Source organism: Phyllobates terribilis, unplaced genomic scaffold (assembly GCF_046119375.1).
Source record: "Phyllobates terribilis strain yellow unplaced genomic scaffold, ASM4611937v1 Scaffold_2__4_contigs__length_985480577, whole genome shotgun sequence".
Lineage (NCBI taxonomy): Eukaryota > Metazoa > Chordata > Amphibia > Anura > Dendrobatidae > Phyllobates > Phyllobates terribilis.
The window spans coordinates 402,497,724-402,523,471 of NW_027362762.1; the positions used below are offsets into that span (position 1 = coordinate 402,497,724).

The 25,748-nt window shown below is 41.6% G+C and overlaps 1 protein-coding gene across 9 annotated transcripts in view; it reads left to right on the forward strand.

The window, feature by feature from the left end:
• Positions 1 to 25,748, forward strand: part of TPST1 (tyrosylprotein sulfotransferase 1) — a 224,825-nt gene that overhangs the window by 106,445 nt on the left and 92,632 nt on the right. For all 9 annotated transcript variants that reach the window (XR_012282314.1, XM_073664951.1, XM_073664950.1 and 6 more), the window contains exon 2: positions 24,784 to 25,731. Coding sequence is in view for 8 of the 9 variants with exons in the window: in XM_073664951.1 (XP_073521052.1) it covers positions 24,881 to 25,731 (851 nt within the window). In the remaining variant the exon portion in view is untranslated. The remainder of the gene's footprint in view (positions 1 to 24,783; positions 25,732 to 25,748) is intronic.

Sequence of the window (25,748 nt, forward strand, 5' to 3'; positions counted from 1 at the left end):
CTGTGCACATAGATCCCAACTGTCTCTTAAGTGCTCTTTCTTTGTTGTAAAAAATTGTGTCTCTCTAATTATAGATCAAATTAGTGACAACCCAGTTTATGGAGGAACTCCTTGACAACATAATGATGGAGTGCACGGTAGTAAATTACCACACTGGCACGTGCTGTTTTGGCAAGATTACAGTGTGGTTTTCATTGATGGTTTCAGCTGCTGTTGGGTCGTTTACAGCATGCCAATCATTGCGGAAGCTTTGGCAAAGCCCCAGTGTACAAGCATCTGTAACATTGGGTTCCAGCACTGTGATGTGACTTTATTTTTTTTCAAGAAGACATGCAGTATATTGTGAAGTTCTGGCATAACAGGCCGCTTTACAAATGGAGAGAAAATTAGCCAGACATCAATTCTCCACGGACAAGGTTTACAGCATTACACAGTCAATTAGGAAGCAAAATAAAATCAGAAATATGTGGCTGGTCTATTAGCCAGATGTAGTCAAACCTGTAGTGTCATATCCGTATGTATTTATTTACTTTCTGCTTGTGTAGAACTTTTGGAATATGCTTAGCATGTACATCTTGAGCTTTCAGGGCATAAACACTAAACAGACATCACAGGTGTGACTTGAACATAGCCTAAAGTATGCAGTTTCAACATTTTGTAGCCATATTCAGTGCAGCCCAAACATTTGGCTTGAGGGTTCAACAGTTTTTTGACAGTTAATCATGGCATAATGTCCCATGTACTGTAGCCTAACAAGGGATAATTTTTCATCCAGTGTAACTTGACCTTTGAAGGCGATTGATAAGATGCAACATGAAAGGTTACTACAACAAATAAGATTGTTGGGTCTAGTGGAAAATATGTGTAAATGGATTAATAAATAGCTAAGTGATAGAAAACAGAGAGTGGTTATTGATGGAACACTTTGATTGGGTCACAAGTACCAGTGGGCAACAACAGGGGTCAGTATTGGGCTTTCTTCATATTGAAGGGGCGTTCTGGTTTAAACTTAAATCAACCTAAGGCTTCATTTGTATGAAAATAAAATCAAAATTACTTACTCACTGCTGCCCCAACCCCACTTCTCTGCTGCTCCCTACTGGTCTTTGATTATGTAGTTTTGGTAATGTCCTGTCTATAGCCGGCACAGCCAAGCACTGGATTCAACACTGTTGTTTGTGCCATTTACCTTTATATAGCTGCTGCAGTCATGTCAAGGAAGAGAGGGTGATAGCAGTACCAAGACCAGTTATCACGCTTGGTATTATTCAGTTTGCTGGAAAAGTAGGGTTGAGGGTGATCTAATTATAGTTTCAAAACATATGGATGGACAGAGATCTTATTAATTCTTTTTTTACACTTAGGCCTGTAATTATGGCAAGGGAGCAACTTCTACATCTAGAGTAAAGAAGGTTTAATCATCACTCCTTAACTGTACGATCAATGAGAAAGGAACAAGCATGCTATTCTTGAAAAATATAATATTACAGGTTATATGTATGAGATTCCTGGAGATTGGGTGTTAATCCAGGGATCCATTTTCACAGAGTCATAGAATATAAAAGTTGGAAGGGACCTCCTGGGTCCTCGTGTCCAACCCCCTGCTCAATGCAGGATTCACTAAACCATCTCAGACTGATGTCTGTCCAGCCTCTGTTTGAAGACTTCCATTGAAGGAGAACTCACCACCTCTTGTGGCAACCTGTTCCACTCATTGATCACCCTAACTGTCAAAAAGTAATTTCTAATATCTAATCTGTATCTTCTGGATTCTTTCTCTGTCTTCTCTAGTATTAGCTATTCCTCCTAGCTTTGCATCATCTGCAAATTTGATTAGTTTACCTTCAGTTCCCTTATTTAGATAATTTCTAAAAATGTTGACCAACACTGGGGCCATGGCAGAGGCGTGTGGTACCCCACTTGAAACACTCTTCCAATTGGATGTGCAACCATTTATTACCACTCTGACCACTATTTTGATAGCAATATTTGGAGCCAAGTAGGACTTTTTTTAACATGAGGTAATTGGCTTTGAGAGATTTTGCTTTCCTCAGTATCAACACATTAGGGTTATAGGTTGGCCGTTATGAACCTGTATGCAACTGTCTGGCAGGGATACAGAAATGTTTATTATACACTGCAGCTGCTGAAGAACTTCTTTGTTTACAGAGAGGCAGCAGTGTGCAAGTCAGGAACTTCCTGCTCAAGTCTTCTGTGACAGACTGCTACTGTGGGAAGAGATAAGTAGTGTCTATGTAGCGTCAATCATCTGTGTATAAGTTCTTACATCAGAATGTGATCTTTCTGGAAATATTATTTACACACTTGTCAATGTAAAATTTCCATCCACATGTATGATGAGATAAATATTTCTCAGCTATGGTATCTCCCTGTGTAAATATGTCTCATTGATGTGTTGTCTGATTCAGAAGGTAAATCCCTCAGTGCTGACACTTAAAAACTGAGCAGTCTTCTTTCTGCCTCTCTCCGAAGTTTCTTTTGTCACAACAGAGGTTGCTATGTGACAACTGCAGGCTGCATGGTTTTCCTATGAAGTCACTGCTACAACTTTCATCAGGACAACTGCCTATTGCTTCTCATGGATAAAGACTGTTCCATCTACTTCTGTAGAACAGGTCCTCCCTCACTAAGCATGGCATTAATTGTTGCAAAAAGAGTGGAATAGTGAGAAGAGAATAAGAATGAAGCCTGGTACAAAGATGAAAATGGAGGTCAAGGCACAGTCAGCATGGTATTGGTATGATAGGAAAAGTAAAGGAATAAAAGCACATTTAGTATAAATGCTGCCCATTTACCACTGTTGGATCTGCCTTGGGCTATGTTCACACGTTGCACTTTTGCATTTTTTTTAATGCAAATTAAAAGGTTTAATGCAAATTAAAAGCTACTTTCTACAGTACCAGCAAAAGCTATGAGATTTCAGAAATCTCATGCACATGCTTGTTTGCTTGTTTTTTATTTCCTGACTAAATTGGAAAACTGCTGCTTTTTTGAAAACTGCAGCATGTCAATTCGTTCAGTGTTTTTGTAGCTTTTTTTTTCACCCATAGAAAGCAATGAGTAAGTGCAAAAAATCAGCAAAAACGCTGCCATGAGTTTTTGCAGTGTTCAGGGAATAAAAAACCCAGGTTCACCATGATGTGAAACCCATGTATTTTTTTGATTTTTCCCAAGTTTAAACAATAGTGTCTTGGTGTCCTCATATGAGCATGCCAGTTATTATTAGTACGGTTCAGTTTAAATGACTGATATGTGTTACAGCAGATAATGCCTGACCAACTCAGTGGCCGACCGATGTGTGAAAGTAAACAATGTCCTACCAACTGTTTAGAAGGCACGCCGCTCTTCACATGCCTACAAAATGTTTAATAGACCGTTCAGTGCAATAAGGCTGTCATTGTTCTCGGCAGCACAGGTTCTGCTTACACATGATAATGTGCTGCCAAGAATGATAATCTTTCGATTGACATTCAGCCTGTTTAGACTGCATGATTATCGTGTTGTGAGCATTCCTAGGAACGCTCGTTTATGATGATCCTGCAGTGTAAATGGACCTGTAGGTTTTTGTGCTGCATATTCTTTATTTCTTGGAAACGCCAGACTGTTATAGTTTTCAGTGTGTCTCTATACTGAAGAATGGCCAACACTACACTTTGTCCCTTGAAATTTCCATTACTCCTGTGAGTAACAGGAGTCATTTTTTATGCTCTGAAAATGTACTTGCTCTTAGAAGCCTGTGTTTGAGAATATATAAAGTATTACCCGCCAGCAAGCTCAGGGATTTTGTGACTGGTTATTATAATCTGAATGTGCAGACGCCAGGAAATATGGAAATAGTTTTTATTTCCAGAGCTGTTTAAAGAGCCTTTCCTCTTAAGTGGCAAAAATTCCTAGAAATAGAATTCCCTAAGTTCTCTTGTATAATGTCCTTTAAAGGGATTGTCCACTACTAGAAAAGCCCCAACTTAATCAATTCAGGCCCGAATTAAAATAAAAACAGTGTATTCTCCCTTCCTGCAGCAGTGCTGTCCCAGCAATGTCGGCGCCGCTGTTCCTGGCGGTGATGTGACATTGTTGTTGCGTGGCTAGTACAGCACTTTGGCTGCAGCTCATCAATGGCTGACGTCCACTCTGATGAAATGGTAAAGGCTGCAGCTGACAATTGGCCACTCATTGGCTGCACCTGACCTGTGACACAACAATGTCACATCACCTCTAGGAACAGGTTGCCGACATTACTGGAACGATGCCGCTGCAGGAGGTAAGTACATGTTGTTTTCATTTTAGATTGGGTCCTTAATTAATTAAGCTGGGGTTGTGGATAACCCCTTAAATATTTTACTTAAAGCACCACTTTTTTTTTTCAGCTCTGGAGTGGCGCTTTAAATGTAAGCCCCCTGCTCCTGTCCTGGTCATATACTCACCCTCAGGCTTCTTCACCTTTTTTTCGCCACCACTCTGGTCCTGTGGCGCCATCGTGTGAGCGCAGCTTCTGACTGGCCGGAAGTCAGAAGCTACGTCACAAGAGCTCAATGAAAGCCTCTTTCTGGGTCTCATAGACTATCATAGACTTGTATTGAAAAGTGACCTCCGCGACACTCCATGAAACACTGGAGCTGTGAGCAGGTCGCTTTTCGCCGGAGACCATCCGGAGCGACTGAGAAAACGGATGAAAACTTTGGAAAGGGAGTATGAGACATGGGGCAAGGGAATTACATTTAAAGCACCACTCCAGGAGTACAATAAAAAAAAAACGTTGGAGTGGTGCTTTAAGCTGTTTCTGAGTTATCTAGTACATGCTATATTGCCATATGTGATGAGCACTAATGGCAAATGTTTAATGTCTATCATGTGTAGTTTAGTTATTTTTGTTTTTTACAGCCCTCCCCACGTACTATTCACTTCTCTGCCTGTGTATGGTCCTGACAAATACATTGGGAAAAGCTCCCAATAATTCGATAGAAAGAAGTGACATCCCACTGTATAGGGATAAAACAAGGTGTAAGGGTCATTGGGCCCCGTTGTATAAAAAAAGTATAGTGTGCAGTATTAGTTTCTTTTACTGCATACCTTTGTATGGAATGACTTGGTCTAAGGCTATGTGCCCACGATGCAGAAATGCTCCGTGTTTTTCTTGAGTGTTTCTGCGTCTCCTAGGCAGAACAAACGCATACATCCATTCAGCCTTATGTTATCCCTCTTTCATCTACTTATTATTATTTTTCCTTTACTTGCTCTTATTTCGTTCATTCAAATCATTCCTCATCGTTCTAATCCATGATCTGCTCTCCTTGTGGTGAGTGCGCATGCGCGGACTGTTGCGGCCCCGAGTCCTGGATACCGTGGTCTTTTAATGCGGATCACGCCTCGCTTTCACTGGTTGGTGGGGGCGTGAGTGTCATCCAGCACGTGACCGCCGGTCACGGGACTCTTTTCCTGGATGCCGCCTCAGTCTTCGCACGCGCCATTGGATCCACGCTGTGAGCAGCATTGACTTTATCTCCGCCCACTATCCCCTCATTGGCTGGTTGCCATATAAAAAACGAGCACACCCTTCAGTGTGACACGCCTCCCGAAGAAGCTAATGCGAAACGTGCGCGTTGGGGCAGGAAGCAGGAGCATCTACATTGGTATGGAACAAGTACCTTATACCTTATTGTTTTGATATGCCTGTGTATTGAACGTACCCATTTAGTGTTAGGTGTTAGTGACAGCGGGAGATCTTTGTTTATTTATATGCACTGGTTCGATCACTTCGGCCGCAGGTGCTGGTCATGCTATGAATGAATAGTGCTGGTCTATGCACTTATGTGCACGAGAGCACTAGTATGCTACAGCGCTGCTGCCCTGTGGATTCGATCCAATGTGTGGCATTATGAATTAACTCTTTCTGACACTCCACGCTGCTATATATAACACCACTATATTCCTTTTATTTGTGATGAGTGCTTCATCCACAGCATAATCTAATTATCATAAGACTACTCAAGTTTTCCCAAAGATTTCAGTGTTGTTTCTCCTGCCTCCTCATGTTTGGTACCTTTCTCTTTTATGGTTCTATTTTGGATTTTAACATGTCTAAATAAAATATTTATTTTTAAATTATTTTTGGTACTTCATGTTTTACTGGGTAATCATAATATATCCTGGTAAAAAAATTTTGTGTGGTAAGAACAAACGCATGTGGATTGTACATGCGTTTTTCCTGCCAGTGAGCAGCGCAAGTGAAGCGTTTTTCACATGCGATTTCGCATGCGGGTTGTCAAGCGCTTTCCAAACGATTTTAGCATCACTTGGAAAGTGCTTGACAACTTGGTCACACTATATAAATCCATGCAACCGGCATGGATTTTATATAGTGTGGCCAAGTTAGTTTAAAAAAAAGAATAAGAATGGTAAAAACAAAAAACATATACTCCCCTTCCAATGGCCCCCGGTCTCCGATGCGTCTGGTCTTCCCGGTGTCTCGCGGTTGTATAAAAGGACCTGCCATGACGTCATTTAGTCATGTGACGTCGGCGGTCGCATGACCCGTCACATGAATAAATGACGTCATGGCAGGTCCTTTTAGACCATCACGAGCTGCCGGGGAGCCAGGACGCATCACTATGGAGATCGCGGGCCATTAGAAGGTGAGTATAAGGTTATTTTTTATTTCACTTCTTTTTTTTTTACAGGTACTATGGTACCCGGGTCTGGATGAGAGTCTCCTCTTCTCCAAACCCGGGTACCATCCGCACATTGAATCGATTAATATCCACATGTGCACATGTAGTCATGCCGATATTAAGCTATTCAATGCAAGTCAATGGCGGCGAAAACGCCGCGATTGCGCAAAATAATTGGTAGTGCTGCGGATTTTTCCGCAATGATAATCCGCAGCGGAAATTTCCGCAGCATGTGCGCAGCACATGCGGATTATCATTGGGGAACATGGCAGACCTTCTACCAAGTGTTTTTTAAGCGTTTCTGCAGCAGAATTGCCGCTGCGAAAACGCTTAAAATACGCATAGTGGGCACACAGCCTAATACAGTATTCCATACTTTTTTTTGCTGTGCACCAACCTGATGGAGGTCAAAAGCAAAATATTTCGGCATATGTAAGGGTAATAGAGCAATGAAGGTACACTTAGGAAGAAAATTCTTCTGTGCGCCAGCCTTTATCCAGAGTTTTCTGGCATAAGATGCGCAAAACTTAAGAGGCGTGCGTCACTTTTCAGAAACTTTGGCTGTGTTAAAAACCAAAAGTTGCACAGTAGTTGCACAGCTACATGTCAAGCATAAATATTGTGACTTTTTAACACCAGAAAACTGGCGGAAAATATCCAATAAATCAGCCAGGTAATAATCGCATGCTTAAAATATTTTATTTTTTTGTTTGGTAATAAAATATATACTTTTAGAATTACACTACCGTTCAAAAGTTTGGGGTCACCCAGACAATTTTGTGTTTTCCATGAAAACTCATACTTTTATTTATCAAATGAGTTGCAAAATGAATAGACAATATAGTCCAGACATTGACAAGGTTAGAAATAATGATTTTTATTATAAAAAATAATTTTCTCCTTCAAACTTTGCTTTCGTCAAAGAATGCTCCCTTTGCAGCAATTCCAGCATTGCAGACCTTTGGCATTCTAGCTGTTAATTTGCTGAGGTAATCTTGAGAAATTTCCCCCCATGCTTCCTGAAGCCCCTCACACAAGTTGGATTGGCTTGATGGGCACTTTTTGCGTACCATACGGTCAAGCTGCTCCCACAACAGCTCAATGGGGTTGAGATCTAGTGACTGCGCTGGCCACTCCATTACAGATAGAATACCAGCTGCCTGCTTCTTCCCTAAATAGTTCATGCATAATTTGGAGGTGTGCTTTGTGTCATTGTCCTGTTGTAGGATGAAATTGGATCCAATCAAGCCCTGTCCATATGATATGGCATGGCGTTGCAAAATGGAGTGATAGCCTTCCTTATTCAAAATCCCATTTACCTTGTACAAATCTCCCACTTTACCAGCACCAAAGCAACCCCAGACCATCACATTACCTCCACCATGCTTGACAGATGGCGTCAGGCATTCTTCCAGCATCTTTTCAGTTGTTCTGCGTCTCACAAATGTTCTTCTGTGTGATCCAAACACCTCAAACTTTGATTTGTCTGTCCATAAAACATTTTTCCAATCTTCCTTTGTCCAATGTCTGTGTTCTTTTGCCCATATTAATCTTTTCCTTTTATTAGCCAGTCTCAGATATGGCTTTTTCTTTGCCCTGAAGGCTAGCATCCCGGAGTCGCCTCTTCAGTTGACACTGACTTCCTGACAGGAAAATGTCTTTGTCCTTTCAGCTTATCCCCTCCCACTCTGGGCTAGTCCTAAAACATTAACTTTCGCTTTCCCTACTGTCAGGCAGCATATAGCATTAACATCATTAGCACAAGTCATAATTCACATTACACAATATAACATTACACTTGGCCTTCAAGGGGGAACGTGGGCAGTATGTCCATTTTACACATACACAGTCCCCTGCCGGATTTCAGTGCAAATCCACATTAAAATTTGCATGCTAAAAAAACAAGAGGTGAAGTCCTCAGTGAAAATCTGCAACAGAAATCCACATGCAATTTTTTTTTTTTATCCTCAGGTTAGATCCTTTTCAGGAACATTTTTCAGCATGTACAAGACGTGTTCATATCTAGATTTATTCTGTTGTGGGTTTTACGTTCGGAAATCTAAAGGAGTAGCTTTTCTTTCCGGTGTGGACCTAAGCAAAGAGTTTCTGGCTACTATGTCTAATGGGCCAACTGCTAGTAGATTGTACAAAGTTCTGTGGTCTCTTGCATGCTTCTTAGACAATACTTTTTTGAACATTGGGATATGTGATAAACAGACAGTTTTCCTTGCCATTGGGGACAGCTGGGTTTGATCTAATCTGTTTTGGGTTGGGAAGAATTTCTAAACAAAATGATATTATTGTTAGGAGGACAGTCCATGCAGAATATTCTACATCTCTGCCACGCAGTCGTCTTGTTTTTTTTGTCTGCTCCACTTCCAGAAGGATTAATGTGGATGTGCATTTGCTTGTGTTAATGGAAAAACTGAGTAAGTTACCTCTCTGTCTGAAAAGTACCAGCGTTGCTGTCCAAAAGAGAGGTTTTCTGGTAACTGATGCGGATGCGTGGACTCGAATGTAGCATGTCTTCTTGTACAGTAGTCTTCACTATGATTAGGCACAGATGTATAAATAAAGGATTAACCTATATCTAGGTAATTTTAGAAATCGGAATAGTTACTGTAACTGTCTTCAGGGGACTTTTTAGATCTGACTGTTGTGTGTGTGTTCATAAGTGGGCTGCTTGCTGCAGTTTTGATAAAATCCCTGTTTTATCTGCTGAAAATGTAGCAGTTCTCTGAATACTGAGCTTTCTGTGTACACTATAAATTGGCAGAAAGATGCCAATCAGTGTTGGGGGTTATACAGAGCAGGAGGACTACATGTCACCAGACAACTAGTCCTCTAGCTAATCTCCTGCTGATAAAACAGATTTTATTGAAACTGTAGAAAGCAGATTAGTAAGTGACACATTCCTGGAATCAGGGTCTCTATCCTTACATCATGATGTTCTTAGATTACATAGCAAAACCTAACAGATTTTCTTTCATTTTTGGTTTTCTGTGATCTAGTGGATGGAGACTAGCTGCTATGATGTCTTCCATACATAAGACACAAAGACATGAGGGAGTCCTGCTCTCCTGACTGTATGTATCACATGTTCAAGGGCAGCAGCATGGAGGATAATATACAGCACTGCAGCTATGAATCCAGCATTATGGTGAGATAAAACACTTACTGTTAAAGGGGTTGTCCACTACTTTTACATTGATGCCCTATCCATACGATAGGGCATCAATGAATGATCGGCCGGGGTCCCGCACACTGCACCCCCGCCGATTAGCTGTTATCGGTGCCGGCGGCCGGAAGTGCTCGCCTGCAGGGCTCCGTCGTCAAGTGGTAGTGGCCGTTGCGGTGTACTGCAGATCCACCTCCCATTCAATTGAATAGGAGGCGAATGTGCAGTACACCGCGGCAGCCAGTACCACTTGACGGTGGAGCCCTGCAGGCGAGCACTTCCGGCCGGCACCGATGACAGCTGATAGTTAGGGGTGCCGCGTGCGAGACCCCGGCCGATCATACATTGATGCCCTATCCTACGGATAAGGCATCAATGTAAAAGTGGACAACTTCTTTAAGTTACAACACTGTCTGTCTCCGCTTCTGCCCCTCCTTCACATATAGACCTCAATAGGCCGGAGCTTATCCTTCAATAAGCTGATAACTCAGGACTGATTTGAGCAGTGAACTCAGAGTGAGTGAGCGAGTCAGAAGATGGTGGAGGAGAGAAGTCTAAGGGGAAAGAGGCATTTTTCTCTAATAAGATACAGCACAAAGTCTTATTTTCACTTCAATTGTTTATTTATGAAATAAAAATTGGAATTATAGGATACATATTAGGCTAGGGATATGCAGTGGCATGTGTCGTGACAGTGTTACATTTTGACATGGCATCTTATCAGGTCAATGCGGTTTCTGTCTTTACAAAAATTCCAACTCTGTTGGATTTTTGGTCACATATGACTGACTCAATGTAGGTTATCTACTGTTTGCAATTCACAGGTGACATGTCTGCAGTTAGACTGTTTTCGTGAAGGTAAATATTTATTTCCCAGTGCTTCTTTTTTCTCCAGCATATTCTGCAGCACATAGATTATCACCATTCAGTACCTGACCCCAATGGGGCTCACAATTACTGTATACTTTATCTTAAGCTGGCGTTATACATGGGCATACATACATACAACGGTCCAATGCTTCTCTTCCCCCAACAGCCTCCATACACATCAGATGGTCGGCCAGTCCCGCCAAAATCGTCTGGTTCGTCCACATCACATATGATGGCCTTTAGACAAATAGAAGCTATTTACCAGTAAGTTGCTTTATTGCTTTTTATTTTGGAACCTCAGAGGAAACTGAAAGTAGCTTAGAAAAATCCCATTCAAACGGAATAGAATTTTTTTTTCCGTTACTAGCGACCTTAATCCAGTGTACGTCTCGGAGTATGCCAGACATGTACCATTATTTATTACATATACCTTTTACTTTTATTACTTGTCTGCAGTTCATAGTTGGACGGTGAAACATTTTATACAGTTGCACATTTTTCTAACCAGTTTTAGATCTGGGGAAATTTAGCAGTGCCATGATGCCAGTTAACAGGAATAATTGCTTTGAAGAAAATGGGCAAATGGAATGCCATTCCTATTATCCCTTCCCACCACCCATATATAGGAATTTTCAAATGTTTTCTTTTTTTTGGTGACTAACAATGTCAACTGCAGGATGATTTACATTCTGTCCTGTGACTCTCAGGAAGGTAAACGCTCCTAGATTTAAAGGGATTATCCGGGATTTTCTTTTTTTTGCTATGGTGTTAGGATTTTACAGGCAGGTAGTTCAATAAGAAAAAGATGATGCAACTGTCTATGTTGGTTTTTCAATCCATTTCGATCCACCATGCAGAAGTACTTACTTGCTGAGCTGCTCCGTCTACTTGTAGTGGTTGCCGCAGGGTACTACACATCCACCACCTATTGATTTGAGTAGGAGGCGGATGTGCAGTACCCTGTGGCAGCCACTACACATAGATGGCCAAGTCTGCAAGCAAGTACTTCTGGCCGACACCGGTTCGGGCAGTATGAATCAGCTAATAGGTTCCTGATTATCGGGAACGAGGGTTCCTAGGAACAAGCAAAACACTTATTCGTTGGCACTTATTAAGTCTATATGCATAGAGCGATTGTCTTGTGCGCATAGAAGACGCAGTCAGCCTGTCCAAAGAGGTTATTACACAACGGCCAGTTGATTTCTATGTAGCCAATCGGCCATCATTTGATGCCGCTATACTGTTAGCCTAGAGGCACCCTAGGAATTGGTTATCTTCCTGGCATCATGTTACACTCCAGTATCTGTTTGTATTGCTGAGAGCATTGTCACTGGTTGTTGTAACCTGTAACTTTAATGTTTCAATCTGGTTTCCGCTTTTTACATTCTACTGAAACTGCCCTCACTAAAGTCTCTAATGATCTACTAACAGCTAAATCTAATGGTCACTACTCCCTGCTGATTCTCCTGGATCTCTCTGCAGCATTTGACACTGTGGATCACCAGCTCCTCCTCACTATGCTCCGCACTATTGGCCTCAAGGACACGGTTCTCTCCTGGTTCTCCTCTTATCTCTCTGACCGCTCCTTCTCTGTGTCTTTTGCCGGCTCCTCCTCCTCCCTACTTCCTCTTACTGTCGGGGTTCCTCAAGGATCAGTCCTAGGCCCCCTTCTTTTCTCCTTATACACCGCTCCTATTGGACAAACAATCAGTAGATTCGGTTTTCAGTACCATCTCTATGCTGATGACACCCAATTATACACCTCTGCTCCGGACATCACCCCTGCATTACTACAAAAGACCAGTGATTGTCTTTCTGCTGTGTCTAACATTATGTCCTCCCTCTACCTAAAACTGAATCTGTCAAAAACTGAACTACTCGTCTTTCCTCCCTCCATTAATCTACCTGTGCCCGATATTGCCATCTCCGTTTGTGGCTCAACCATTACTCCCCAGCTACAAGCCCGCTGTCTTGGGGTCATTTTTGATTCAGATCTTTCTTTCACTCCTCACATCAAATCACTCGCTCGTTCATGTCATCTACACCTCAAAAACATCTCAAGAATCAGGACTTTTCTCACCTTTGACTCGGCAAAAACTCTTACTGTCGCTCTTATTCATTCTCGTCTTGACTATTGCAACGCTCTACTAATCGGTCTCCCTCTTACTAAACTCTCCCCTCTCCAATCCGTCCTGAACGCAGCAGCCAGGATCATATTCCTCGCCAACCGCTACTCAGATGCCTCTTCCCTGTGCCAGTCATTGCATTGGTTGCCCATCCAATATAGAGTTCGTTTTAAACTTATCACGCTTACCCACAAAGCGCTCCATGCTTCAGTACCCCCCTACATCTCCTCCCTTGTCTCAGTCTACCACCCTACACGTGCCCTCCGTTCTGCAAATGACTTGAAACTAAAATCCTCCATAATCCGAACTTCCCACTCCCGTCTCCAAGATTTCTCGCGTGCTGCGCCAATTCTCTGGAATGCACTACCCAGGACAGTTCGATTAATTCCCAATACCCACAGTTTCAAGCGAACCCTAAAAACACATTTCTTTAGACTGGCGTATCACCTAAACACACTCTGTCCATCCCAGCTTTCCCCCATATTAAAATCTTCTTCAACTTCGGGTTCAAACCAACCATGCACATAAAAGCCTCTGTCAGGACTGCACACATACTGGCTGGCGACCAGTCCATGTATTATTATTTATCCTATTCAGTATATCAAGGCTGCATTATACAATATATGTACTTTTTACCTTTTGTGTCTCCCCCATTTCCTCATAGACTGTAAGCTCGCGAGCAGGGCCCTCACTCCGTTCGATATGAGATATGCTTATTCTGTATTGTCTGTATAAGTCCCCCCTAAAATTTGTAAAGTGCTGCGGAATATGTTGGCGCTATAAAAATAAACTATTATTATTATTATTATTATTATAATGTTTGCTTATCCTAAAACCTGCTAGAGGCAAATATTGTACCTTGGTGGGGGGATCAATAGTGAAGTTCTATCCCAAAATGCATTCTGCACAATCTAGCATGTAAAATTACCTTGCGTTACCGCAAGTATTCCTGTCTGCCCCAGGCAGTTTGACGCAGTGATATTCATGAGTGGATCCTAAAGAAAACCTAAAGGTTTCCTGTTTAAGGCTTATTCAGACGTCAGAGATTATTCTCGTCCGTAAAAACCAGTCCAAGTTTGGTCAGTGTGTCAGTTTTTATTATTTCACATGTCTGTATAATACCGGTACTGGAAAAAAACAGTACCAGTCTCAGTGCTTTGGATCAATGTACCATCCATTTTTTTCCAGTATGGCTTAAGAAGAATCAATTCCAAAGCTTCTCCTATACCTTGCAATGTTAAACATGTACAGCACACCGATAACACACTGATGCCATCCGTGTGTTGTACGTGTATTTCACGGACCCATAGACTTGTATTGATGGGGCCTTGTCATCCGTGCTGCTGGGAAAAAACAAACCTATATACATGGGGTTTGTACAGACAGACGGACTGGGCAAACACACAGACATGTGCGCAGCACCATAGATTATAATGGGTACGTGTGGTATTAGTGAAAAAAAATGCCTGCCACACATACCTGAAACACGGACATGTGAGGGGGCCTTAGTCAGAGTTTGTTTTACTTAGATGAAAAAAGAGACCTAATGGAGAGGTCTCACGAGTCTCCCCTCAAACAGTTCATGTAAAACAGACGGATGACTTCTGATTTCACTTGTTTTCACGGACCCATAGACTTGCATTGGCGAGTATCCGACAATTCTCTGAGCTTGTGTGTGGATCACTCAATCTGAGGAAAAAATCTGACGTGAACAACCCCATAGACGTAGGTATGAGTGATAAATACAGATAGCACTCCTACTATAAAAACTGATGTCTGAATGAGCCCTTAATGTGTAAAATAGTACAAAGTCAGTGTATATACAGCTGTGAATAGACTCCAGTGAGCATTTGTGGATATCCAGTAAGATGGCTTCCTGTGTACTTTTCCCAGCTGAGACCAACTAATGAGTTTATTGGGCTGTTTAGCGATCAGATGTTCGCACATATGTTGCTGGATGAATAGAGGAGGAGGAGACAGACACTAGCCTTTGATTTCAGGCAAACAGATCAATATTCGGTTTTGTGGCCTAATGTAGTTTATAAAGGAGATGTAAAATACTTCACGTTTTCTTTACAAGCTGCTAATGTGTTTCCCAGCTCTGTGCTGAATAAGGATGGGAACAAGTGAGGAAACATCTGAAGTGGTGAGGGCGTTCTCCAGTCTGTTCCCTCTCTGCATTGTATCATGATGTGAAGGGTATGCCAATGGGTCTTACTCCATGCCTAATTTAGCATGACATTGTAGATGGTGGGATGGTACTATAATATGACTTTCAGTGGAAATGTATAAAAAAAAGCAAATGTAAAGTATTCACATTTATCAACTCCAACGAAGAGTACAGTAGTATATAGTATAAAGCGGGGAAAGCTGCTGATGTAGGTTAAAGGGAAGCTGTGACTTCTGGCTAATGGTGGCACCTGAAATAATGGCATCTATTTAACATGTAGATCATTTAACAGACTATTGCAAAACCTCTGGAATAGGTTATGAAATAGTGCAGTATTAGTATGAGTAATGGACCACTATGGATGTGCATATGTTGGGAGCATTCACAATATTCGGCCAATAAGCCCTGATCCTGAGAGAAGCGCAAGCCTCTGATCTTGTCCATCATGATGACCACCAACATGCAGCCGCTTCCCATAGGAGTGAATTGTAGCTATAAAATTACTTCAAATGAACAGGCTCTATATTACCGAGTTGTTTTTTATGCATTTAAAGAATTGAACCTTCAAATCTATTCCCCTAATTTATTTGTAATAAAAAGTATTTATTTTCTACTAATTGGCCAAAATGTAGATAAAGTGGCACTTTGACTTTCACCATAAAGTTTAAATCCTAACTATATGTTCATCTGATATTCTGTGGATTTTTCTGTTTCTTCCCAGCTTTTTTTTTTTTTATTAACAACAAAGTGGATACGATTCTATCAAATCTCAGCCACATGCTACAGAAAATGTCAATTTCTGCGGCTTTTTTTCACCCTATGCACATATTTGCAACAAAATCTGCATATGCATTTTCATGTTTTACCTTGGATGTGTCACAGACTTTGCTGTGTATTTGCTGCAAGATGCGCAATGGAAAAATGTCATTACACGTGTCAATATTTGTGTCTGCATTGTAGATGGATATACCTGCCAAAACTCCTATGGATCTCCGCAGAGAGAACTTTTCCCTTATTTTCTTTTTTTCTGACATCTGTTCCCGTTTAGGAAAATATGGAAATGTAAATATGTGGAAACATGGATAGCAAATGCGAAGTGTGAATGCATCCTAAGGCTGCACTTTGCTGGAAGCATACAGCTCTCGTGCACCATTCATACAGCTTGAGATTTCATTCACATGACTGTATGTTGGAAATTAAATGCTGCAAGAGAACATATTTTTTTACATTAAAATGGGTTTCCCTAAGGCTATGTTCCCACACATTGTGTTTTTCAGTGTATTTTGCTGCAGATTTTTATGAAAATTTTCAGCTGCATTTTGCAAAGTCTGAAAAAACAGAATTCTCTGTTCAAACATCTTTTTTTTTTTTTTTTTGCTGCGTATTTTGTGCCTTGGTTGTTTTTTTTGAAAATAGAGCATGCCACTTCTTTCATGTTTTTTTCACCCATAGGAAGTAATGGGTGGTGAAAAAAAATGCTGAAAAAACCCAGGTAAATTTTTTTCAGCGTTTTTGATGGCAAAATAGAATTAGGTTCTTTTTTTTCACAGAACGTTATGTACATACATAAATAGAGACAGAAGGACAGTGAAAAAACACATCAAAAAACGCAGAAAAACCTGCAGATTTGACGCAGCTGATTTCCTGCCAGAGATCAGTTTTGCTGCAGATTTCTGACTGAAAAAAACCACAACATGTGGGAAAATAGCCTAACTTTATTTTCCCCCCAAAAAGTAGACTCCTCACATTGATTAATATCGGGTACCCCACAGTGACCCTATTTCTTTTATCTTTCTGTTATTCGGATAGTTTATATGTTTGGGGCCCGATAGATTTATTTACAACTCATATTTTATGTAGCTGATAATACACGGGAATATATAATTATTAATGGTGCCAATGATAATGTAGACAACACTTTCTCCAGCTGTGCTCAATTTCAGGTGAAAGGGATTGTCTAAACTTCTTTTTTCAGGAGCTCTGCCACCCAGCTTCCTACCTGCCAAGTAGTAATAGTAGATACTAGTTATGTATTTTTCTCAACTCCGATGCACTTACTTTCATGTATCCGGGAGCCTATTCCAGATGCTGATTTTAAATTACCGTAATCTCCTCATTTTAGATGAAACCCTGTTCATTTCCTGGACACATTTATCCGGCTGCACTTGCCAGATATTGGTATAAACAGTAATACCCACGTCTAGACTCAAACCCTGTAATTTGTCTTGCAGCCAGTATTCTAGTTACGGTACATTCTAATTACAGCATTGAGTCCTTTTATCATCCTTGGTGCTATTTCTTCTGTACCGTCTATAGTTCTCCACCATGTACACCTTTTATAATTACTGGCTACTGTGAACTATTATTTCTAATTTTGTATCATTCCTGAATAAACTTTGGAAGCAGTCAACTAGAGCATTTTCTCACTCCCAGAAGTTTTTTGCACATGTATTCCACTATTCCAGAAGCTCAATATGATTTGTCCTTATTCAATTACATCTATGTATTTTCCACCTTTCATTATGGACAGTTGGGTGTGATCATGTCTGACTTTCTCAATCCAGTACATGTTATGTGTGGACTGGGGGTAGCCTCAGAGTAGGATCACATAACCATCTATCAGATCCCTCTTGGTAGCTCTCAGACACCCAGCTCCACTTTCTTTGTCTCTGCATGTCCTCCCATGCTGATGAAGATATCAATCCTGTTTTACATAAGGGAGCAGTTTAGAAGTGGGTCTGTCCATACAATGGTTAGCTTAGACTGCCTGTCAATATCTACAGTAGAATGTCCAAATGCAGCTTCACAAAGCTAACCACTTGCATCACACAAAATACACTGGGACTCTGCTGTATTTACATCAAATAAGATACACTGAGACTGCTGCATACATCACATGGGAGACAGACTCTGCTGTGTACAACACATAGGAGACACTGACACCCTGCTGCATACATAACATAAAATTCACAGAGACTGATGAATATACAAGTGCATCTCACAAAATTAGAATATCACCAAAAAGATAATTTCTTTCAGTTCTTCAATACAAAAAGTGAAACTCATATATTATATAGTCATTACAAACAGAGTGATCTATTTCAAGTGTTTTATTTCTGTTAATGTTGATGATTATGACTTACAGCCCATGAAAACGCAAAAGTCATTTATATCAGTAAATTAGAATACTTTATAACAACAGCTTGAAAAATGTTTTTAAAATCCAAAATGTTGGCCTACTGAAATGTATGTTCAGTAAATGCACTCAATACTTGGTCGGGACTCCTTTTGCATCAATTACTGCATTAATGCGGCGTGGCATGGAGGCGATCAGCCTGTGGCACTGCTGAGGTGTTATGGAAGCCCAGGTTGCTTTGATGGCAGCCTTCAGCTCGTCTGCATTGTTGGGTCTGGTGTCTCTCATCTTCCTCTTGACAATACCCCATAGATTCTCTATGGGGTTAAGGTGAGTTGAGTTTGCTGGTCAATCAAGCACAGAGATACTGTTGTTTATAAACCAGGTATTGGTACTTTTGGCAGTGTGGACAGGTGCTAAGTCCTGCTGGAGAATGAAATTTCCATCTCCAAAAAGCTTGTCGGCAGAGGGAAGCATGAAGTGCTCTAAAATGTCCTGGTAGACCTCTGCGCTGACTTTGGTCTTGATAAAACACAGTGGACCTACACCAGCAGATGACATGGCTCCCCAAACCATCACTAATTGTGGAAACTTCATACTAGACCTCAAGCAGCTTGGATTGCGTGCCTCTCCACTCTTCCTCCAGACTCTGGGATCTTGATTTCCAAATGAAAATTGGAACTCTGGGACCTTGTGGAGTGTGTCAATGACTGCCTTCTGGACATCTGTCAAGTCAGCAGTCATCCCCATGATTGTGGAGCCTACTGAAACAGACTAAGGGGACTTTTTTAAATGCTTAGGAAGCCTTTGCAGGTATTTTTTGTTAATTATTTTAATTTACTGAGATTATGGCTTACAAATAATGAAAACACAAAGTCATTATCATCAACATTTACAGAAATAAACATTTGAAATAGATCACTCTGTTTGTATAATATGAGTTTCACTTTTTGGATAGAGGAACTGAAATAAATTAACTTTTTGATGATATTCTAATTTAGTGAGATGCACCTGTTGAAGTCTCAATGTATCCTGTGTGATGTATACAGCACAAAGGATAAACTGAGACTCTGCTGTATTCATCACTATAGAATACACAGACTCTGGTTTGTACATCACATAGGATACACTGAGACTGCTGTATATACATCACATAGTATACACGGAGACTGCTGTATATACATCACATAGGATACACTGAGATAATGCAACATGAAACTGCATTACATTGGAAGGGAAGAAGGGATCTAGACTGCAAATCAATCAGAAAGTGCTCAAACAACACAAGGTATAACTCTACATTAATTTTCTATAATTGGCCACTTTTTTTTTGGGAGAGGGGGGTGCAAAGTGGAGGTGGAATTCTTTAAGCAGTTCTGCTTTGCACTTCAGTTATTTGCACTTACTCCCGTAGTCCCTACAACTGTAAAGTCTTGGTGTCCATACCCATTATGTGATCCTATTCAAGTTAATAGATACTATTAAGTAAGAGACGCTTGTACTGAAAATTTGAAACGCATTTTGTGCAAATGTAAGGTTAGTGAGCACCATGTAATATATTGTGGACATTTACAGGTGATAAATGATAGCAAGCACATAACTACGCAATGTGCTTTTGTTTAAAATGACAACTTTGAGGCTGTGTGCCCACGTAGCATTTTTCAAGCGTTTTTGATGCGGAATTTCCGCAGCGGAAACGCTTGTAAAACGCTTGGTAACACGCACCCCATGGTCCTCAATGGGATTCCGCAAGTTCTATGCACATGCTGCGGATTTTTCCGCAGCGTTTATGCTACGTTCAAAAATCCGCAGCACGTCATTTAATTTTGCGTTTCCGCAAGCAGAATTGCCTTTGTTCAATGCATAAAAAACGCAAGGCAATTCCGCATGTGGAAAACGCGTGATAAACGCGCGAAAAATGCGCGATAAACGCGTGCGGAATTCCGCATGCGTTTTTCCGGGAGAGGACTTGCAGAAATGAAGCAGAAATTTTCTGCTTCATAAATGCAACGTGGGCACATAGCCTTAAGCTGTGTAAACTAGATACATTGGAAGAGGTGTTTTTTTGTTTGTTATTGTTGCCTTGGGAGTAGCAGATGTCATGGGGAAGAGCCTTCCAGAAAAAGTGGAGCAATAGTAGATGCCCTATGTATGAGAAAGCTAGATGACCATTACAAGAGAGCAGATCCTTGGCAGAATGGAGATCATGCATGGAGAGTAGAAATTGTAGAGAAAATGTTGGCAGTGGTAAATTGAATACAATTCAGAGAATGAGAGAAAAGGTTGAGGAGTCAAGTAGAGCAGCTGTGACTACATTAGAAGGATGCTAATATAAGGGCAGTATTGTCTAGCGGTTTGATTATTGGGATGAATGTAGCAAATCCAACTATTTCTATATTCTATATGCAGTCTTCTGATAAATTACTGAACCATGCTGATCAATGCTATGTTACATGTACCAGAAGTCTCATTGAGTACTTATTAGGTCTGCAACATTATCTTTCCATATGACAGCAGTAGGACAGAGTTTATTTTTGAACAATATTTTGTTTATATCTGTATATAGAATATGCAGCTGTTTAACAAGAAATGTCCTCTAAGATCTCCACTGCCCAGAGTCCAAACAGTTATAAGCCTCCAGTAATAGCCTATTCTGTTGGCGTAACTGCTGTAGCGGTAAGTTATGATGCTCGCCTGCTGCGCTTACCAAATCCTACATTTAACTTGCCATAATTTGTATCATAGAACAGGTAAGGAGGGACGGGTGTCCCTGTCACTCTGGAAAAAGGATGACTTGTATGTACAAAGGACTTAAAAGTAGTCCATCTAATATTGTTAGTATAGTAAACACAGCGATTCCGTCTAATTTCAGTCTATCTAAAAATCAATTGTGGCTTTCTTAATACCCAGAAAGAGGCAACTTATAAGCCATGATTGGTCCTAGTCATTTCATGCTGACCTTCTCCACAGAGTGGAAGGATCTATAAATACTGGCAATGTGCGTCACTCCATGATAATAGAATTGTGCTCTGGAGCAATGGTTCCTGCCTCGGCTTTGTGATATTAATACGTAAACTCTTGAGCTGATGAGGCAATGCATTGCGGAGCTGACTCACTGTTCACTCTGCCTGTCAGATTCGGGTATGTCCTCTTTCCTCATCTGCTGAGATCTTTGCACAGTCTTGGATGCCATGTCTGTAGAACTGAACTGATTTTTATAAAAGAATGTAGAACTGAATATATGAATTTTAGGTAAGATATTATATTTATTACAGTTTTATTAGTTATGGTCTATTTTTTTGTCTTTTGTTCTATCACAATTTTTATGTAGATGTATCTGAATTTATGTTGTGCACATTTGTATTTGCAGACAATAAAAAAGTTTAAAGAGTCATCAGAAAATGACCTATTGTTTAAATTAGGTTTTATGTTACTATATTTCTTGTGTTTTGATTTTCTATATCACTATATTTAAAGAAACAAAAAAAACACAAATATCCTGCAATTTTCTACAAATACAGTATATTAGGACTAATATTAGTCACATACTTCCTGTTCTGTACAGATGACATTTCAACAGTTTCATTATCATCACAGACAGGATTACAATAAAAAGTAACACCTCTATTTACAGTAGATAACACAGGATCCACCATTCACAGTAGGTGATGGTCCAAGCTCAACTTCTCATACAACTTTCACAATGATTTTGCCCAGATCGGAGCATGCCGCAGATTCTGTACAAGTGAATAAGCCAGACTCTATTGCTGCCTGTGTCCATGTGACTGCTGAAAAGAGCAAGTAGTATGAACCCAATTTAAGACAAAGTGACCGGTGTGAAAAAGGCAAGATTTTTCTTTACGTAGTGATATTAAAAATTAAAAAGTATCATAAAAACCTAAATTTAAACAATAGGTCATTTTCTGCTAATAGATACCTGTAATGCACACGCCCGGACTGACTGGCGTGTGCGTGTTTATGTAGTGATTCCACTGTGCCATGAACCGGAGAGTGCCTGGAGGGGCGTAACTAAGTATCTGCCCGATCCGACCAAGGTCGCACGACGGCATACGACGCCAGTGCACCAGGGAGGAACTGAGCAGAGGAACCAGGGTCTACTCCAGGTCAGACTCCGGACACGGCTGTTGACCCACACCAGGGAATACAGGAACAGGCAGACTAGAGCGCAGGCTGGGTAGGGTCCAGTACAGACTGGGAGACAAATTCGAAACCGCAGACGCGGTGGGCAGGGCAGAGCAAAGCGAAAACCGCAGGCGCGGTGGACAGACCTGAGCAGAGCGAAAACCGCAGGCGCGGTGGACAGACCTGAGCAGAGCGAAAACCGCAGGCGCGGTGGACAGAGCTGAGCAGAGCGAAAACCGCAGGCGCGGTGGACAGAGCTGAGCAGAGCGAAAACCGCAGGCGCGGTGGACAGAGCTGAGCAGAGCGAAAACCGCAGGCGCGGTGGACAGAGCTGAGCAGAGCGAAAACCGCAGGCGCGGTGGACAGAGCTGAGCAGAGCGAAAACCGCAGGCGCGGTGGACAGAGCTGAGCAGAGCGAAAGACGCGGTAGAGACAGGGCTCTGTTCACACGGAATAGACTAGAAGGGAAAGGCAGAACCAGATAACCACAGGGTACTTGCAGAGAAGTAGCGAGTGGACCACAAACTCACAAACGGAAGTACAGTGACAACGAGCAGGAGTTAGGTACGAGTTCAGACTCTGCATAAAAAGGGAAAGTATGGACATAGAGAAAAACAAAACAGGCTAGGAGAGAATACAGACAGGACACAGTTCAGACACAGGAACTGATACCGAAGGCAGGAAACATAAACGGGACCTGGCATATCAGTGACTAAAGGCCAACTGACAGAACACAATGCTCAGGCAGGGATTCATTGGAGCAGCTGGGTTAAATACCAGATGGCAGACAACAATAGGCTGAGGACGCACAAGGGGTGTGTCTGCAGCAGGTACAAAAAGCAGGAAGTGATCGGGCGCCGCCCTTAAGCAGCAGACACAGAGGCAAACAGACAGCATGGAGGGAAGCCAGGCTAGCAAACTGGACTGGAGATCAAGTGCGCGCTCTTGCACAGTGGGAGATGGACCACTATGCAAGGACGCCGCCAGGTATGTTACAATACCCTTTAAATAGTTTTGAACTAACTTTAGGACCTCTACATATGTAAAAAAAATAAAGCTTTTTTAGTACTGCATTTCATGGCGAGGTGACAGCCCACGCATGGTCATCTCTACTTATTGTAATTCTGGTAGGTTTGGACCGACTGTGCCATGGGCAGCTCAGTGGTTAGCACTGCAGCCTTGCAGCGCTGGGGTCCTGGGTTCAAATCCCAGCAAGGACAACATCTGCAAGGAGTTTGTATGTTCTCCCCGTGTTTGTGTGGGTTTCCTCCCACACTCCAAAGACATAGTGATAGGGAATGGAGATTGTGAGCCCCAATGGGGACAGTGCCAATAATGTCTGAAAATTGTCTGAATTGTAAAGCGCTGCGGAATATATTGGTGCTATATAAATAAAAAGATTATTATTTATTATTATTACCCTGAAGGGACGTGGCTACCTGGTCTTCATTAGCGCCTCTGATGGTGAGGAGAGGCTTGGGCCACAGGATAGCCACCAGGTGCAACTCCAGGGCAGTGTCCGGACCTGCATCAGCTGACCAACGGGTCAGAGCAGGTATACGAGGTACAAGAGTGGTGAGACAGAAGCGTAGTAAGACAGTCCGGGGGCAGGGCAGGCAGCACAGGTTCAGGATATGTAGCCGAGGTCACGAGCAGAGAAAACAGACAGGACGAGGACTAGAAGACAAGCCGGATCAGTAACGTGAGGGATAAACAATTAAACGCCTTGACTGGGAACTAGATGCTAACAGCAAACTGGAACCTAAACTCAGGCAAAGGTGTGGAGGGTGGTGCTGCCTAATATAACACCTGCTGGTTGGTGATTGGCTGTGGAGTCCAAACCCTGCAGGACACAGCAGGGTTAAATTCCTGCAGGATCTGGCCGCGCCCCCCCCCCCTTTAGCCATGTGGAGACATCAGGGATATGTAGCAGAGTTGGAAGTTCTGCATTGACTCAGTGCTGCGGCCAGACATGAGGACAAGCAGAGCGGAGAACGCATTGAGTAGCAAGGCGGTGGGAACGCATGCGAGTTACCACCGTGACACTTATTTAACTAAGTAGGAATTAAGAAAAACTCTGAATGTCAAGCCCCCAATGAGGCTTTTATAATAGGTATCATTGACGTGTCTTACATGAATAATAGTGACTATAAGTTCTATATTTTACGCTTCAGTTTCCGAGTGTGTGCTATTTAATAGGCTGCTAAGATCAAGTATTACTAACTCAATAACAATGTGTCTTTTCCTTTCCTGCTTATTTCATTACTGATAAAGAATATATCTCACGGATTGGATTTTGTTTTGTTACAATTGCTTTAGTCTGTTTTGTGGACTCTATTCCCAAATGGTAGTTTTATTTTTATTGCATTCTTTAATTGACGTTTGGCTGCATCCCATGGATTGTCATCTAGCCAGATATTCTGTCTGTTTCGTCTGTAGTGATTAATATAAGTTTACTTTTTGTTTTGCAGACAAAGCAGATGGCGCTCACCTTTTTGGAGTAAAATCTATCTGGCATGACCCTGTAAATAAAACAGCAACGATTGCATCTGTCTCAATCGAGGAGGCATGGTTATCAAAATGATTGGGAAACTAAAGCAAAACTTGCTGCTGGCCTGCCTTGTAATAAGCTCAGTGACTGTGTTCTACTTGGGTCAACACGCAATGGAGTGCCACCACCGAATAGAGGAGCGCAGTCAGCCTGTCAAAATGGAAAGCCCTAAAGCAACACTAAGAACTGAGCAAAGAGCAAACTCTAGCTTTGCATATAACAAAGACATGCCATTAATATTTATCGGAGGAGTACCTCGCAGTGGAACTACACTAATGCGTGCCATGCTGGATGCCCATCCTGAGATTCGATGTGGAGAAGAGACTAGAGTTATTCCACGAATCTTAGCTGTCAAACAGATGTGGGCACGATCTAGCAAAGAGAAAATCCGCCTAGATGAGGCTGGTGTTACAGATGAAGTACTAGATGCAGCCATGCAGGCTTTTTTACTGGAAATAATAGTTAAACATGGAGAACCTGCACCGTACTTGTGTAACAAAGACCCATTTGCTTTAAAGTCACTGTCTTATTTAGCCAAAATATTTCCCAATGCCAAATTTGTTTTGATGGTAAGAGATGGACGTGCTTCTGTGCACTCGATGATTTCTAGGAAAGTTACAATTGCTGGCTTTGACTTGAATAGCTATAGAGATTGCTTAACAAAGTGGAACCGTGCTATAGAAACCATGTACAATCAATGCATTGAGGTGGGCTACGACAGGTGTATGATGGTGCATTACGAACAGTTGGTTTTACATCCAGAAAGGTGGATGAAGACATTACTGAAATTCCTCACGATACCTTGGAATGATGCTGTGCTACACCATGAAGAGATGATTGGCAAAGCCGGAGGGGTATCCCTTTCCAAGTAAGTATTAATCTTTA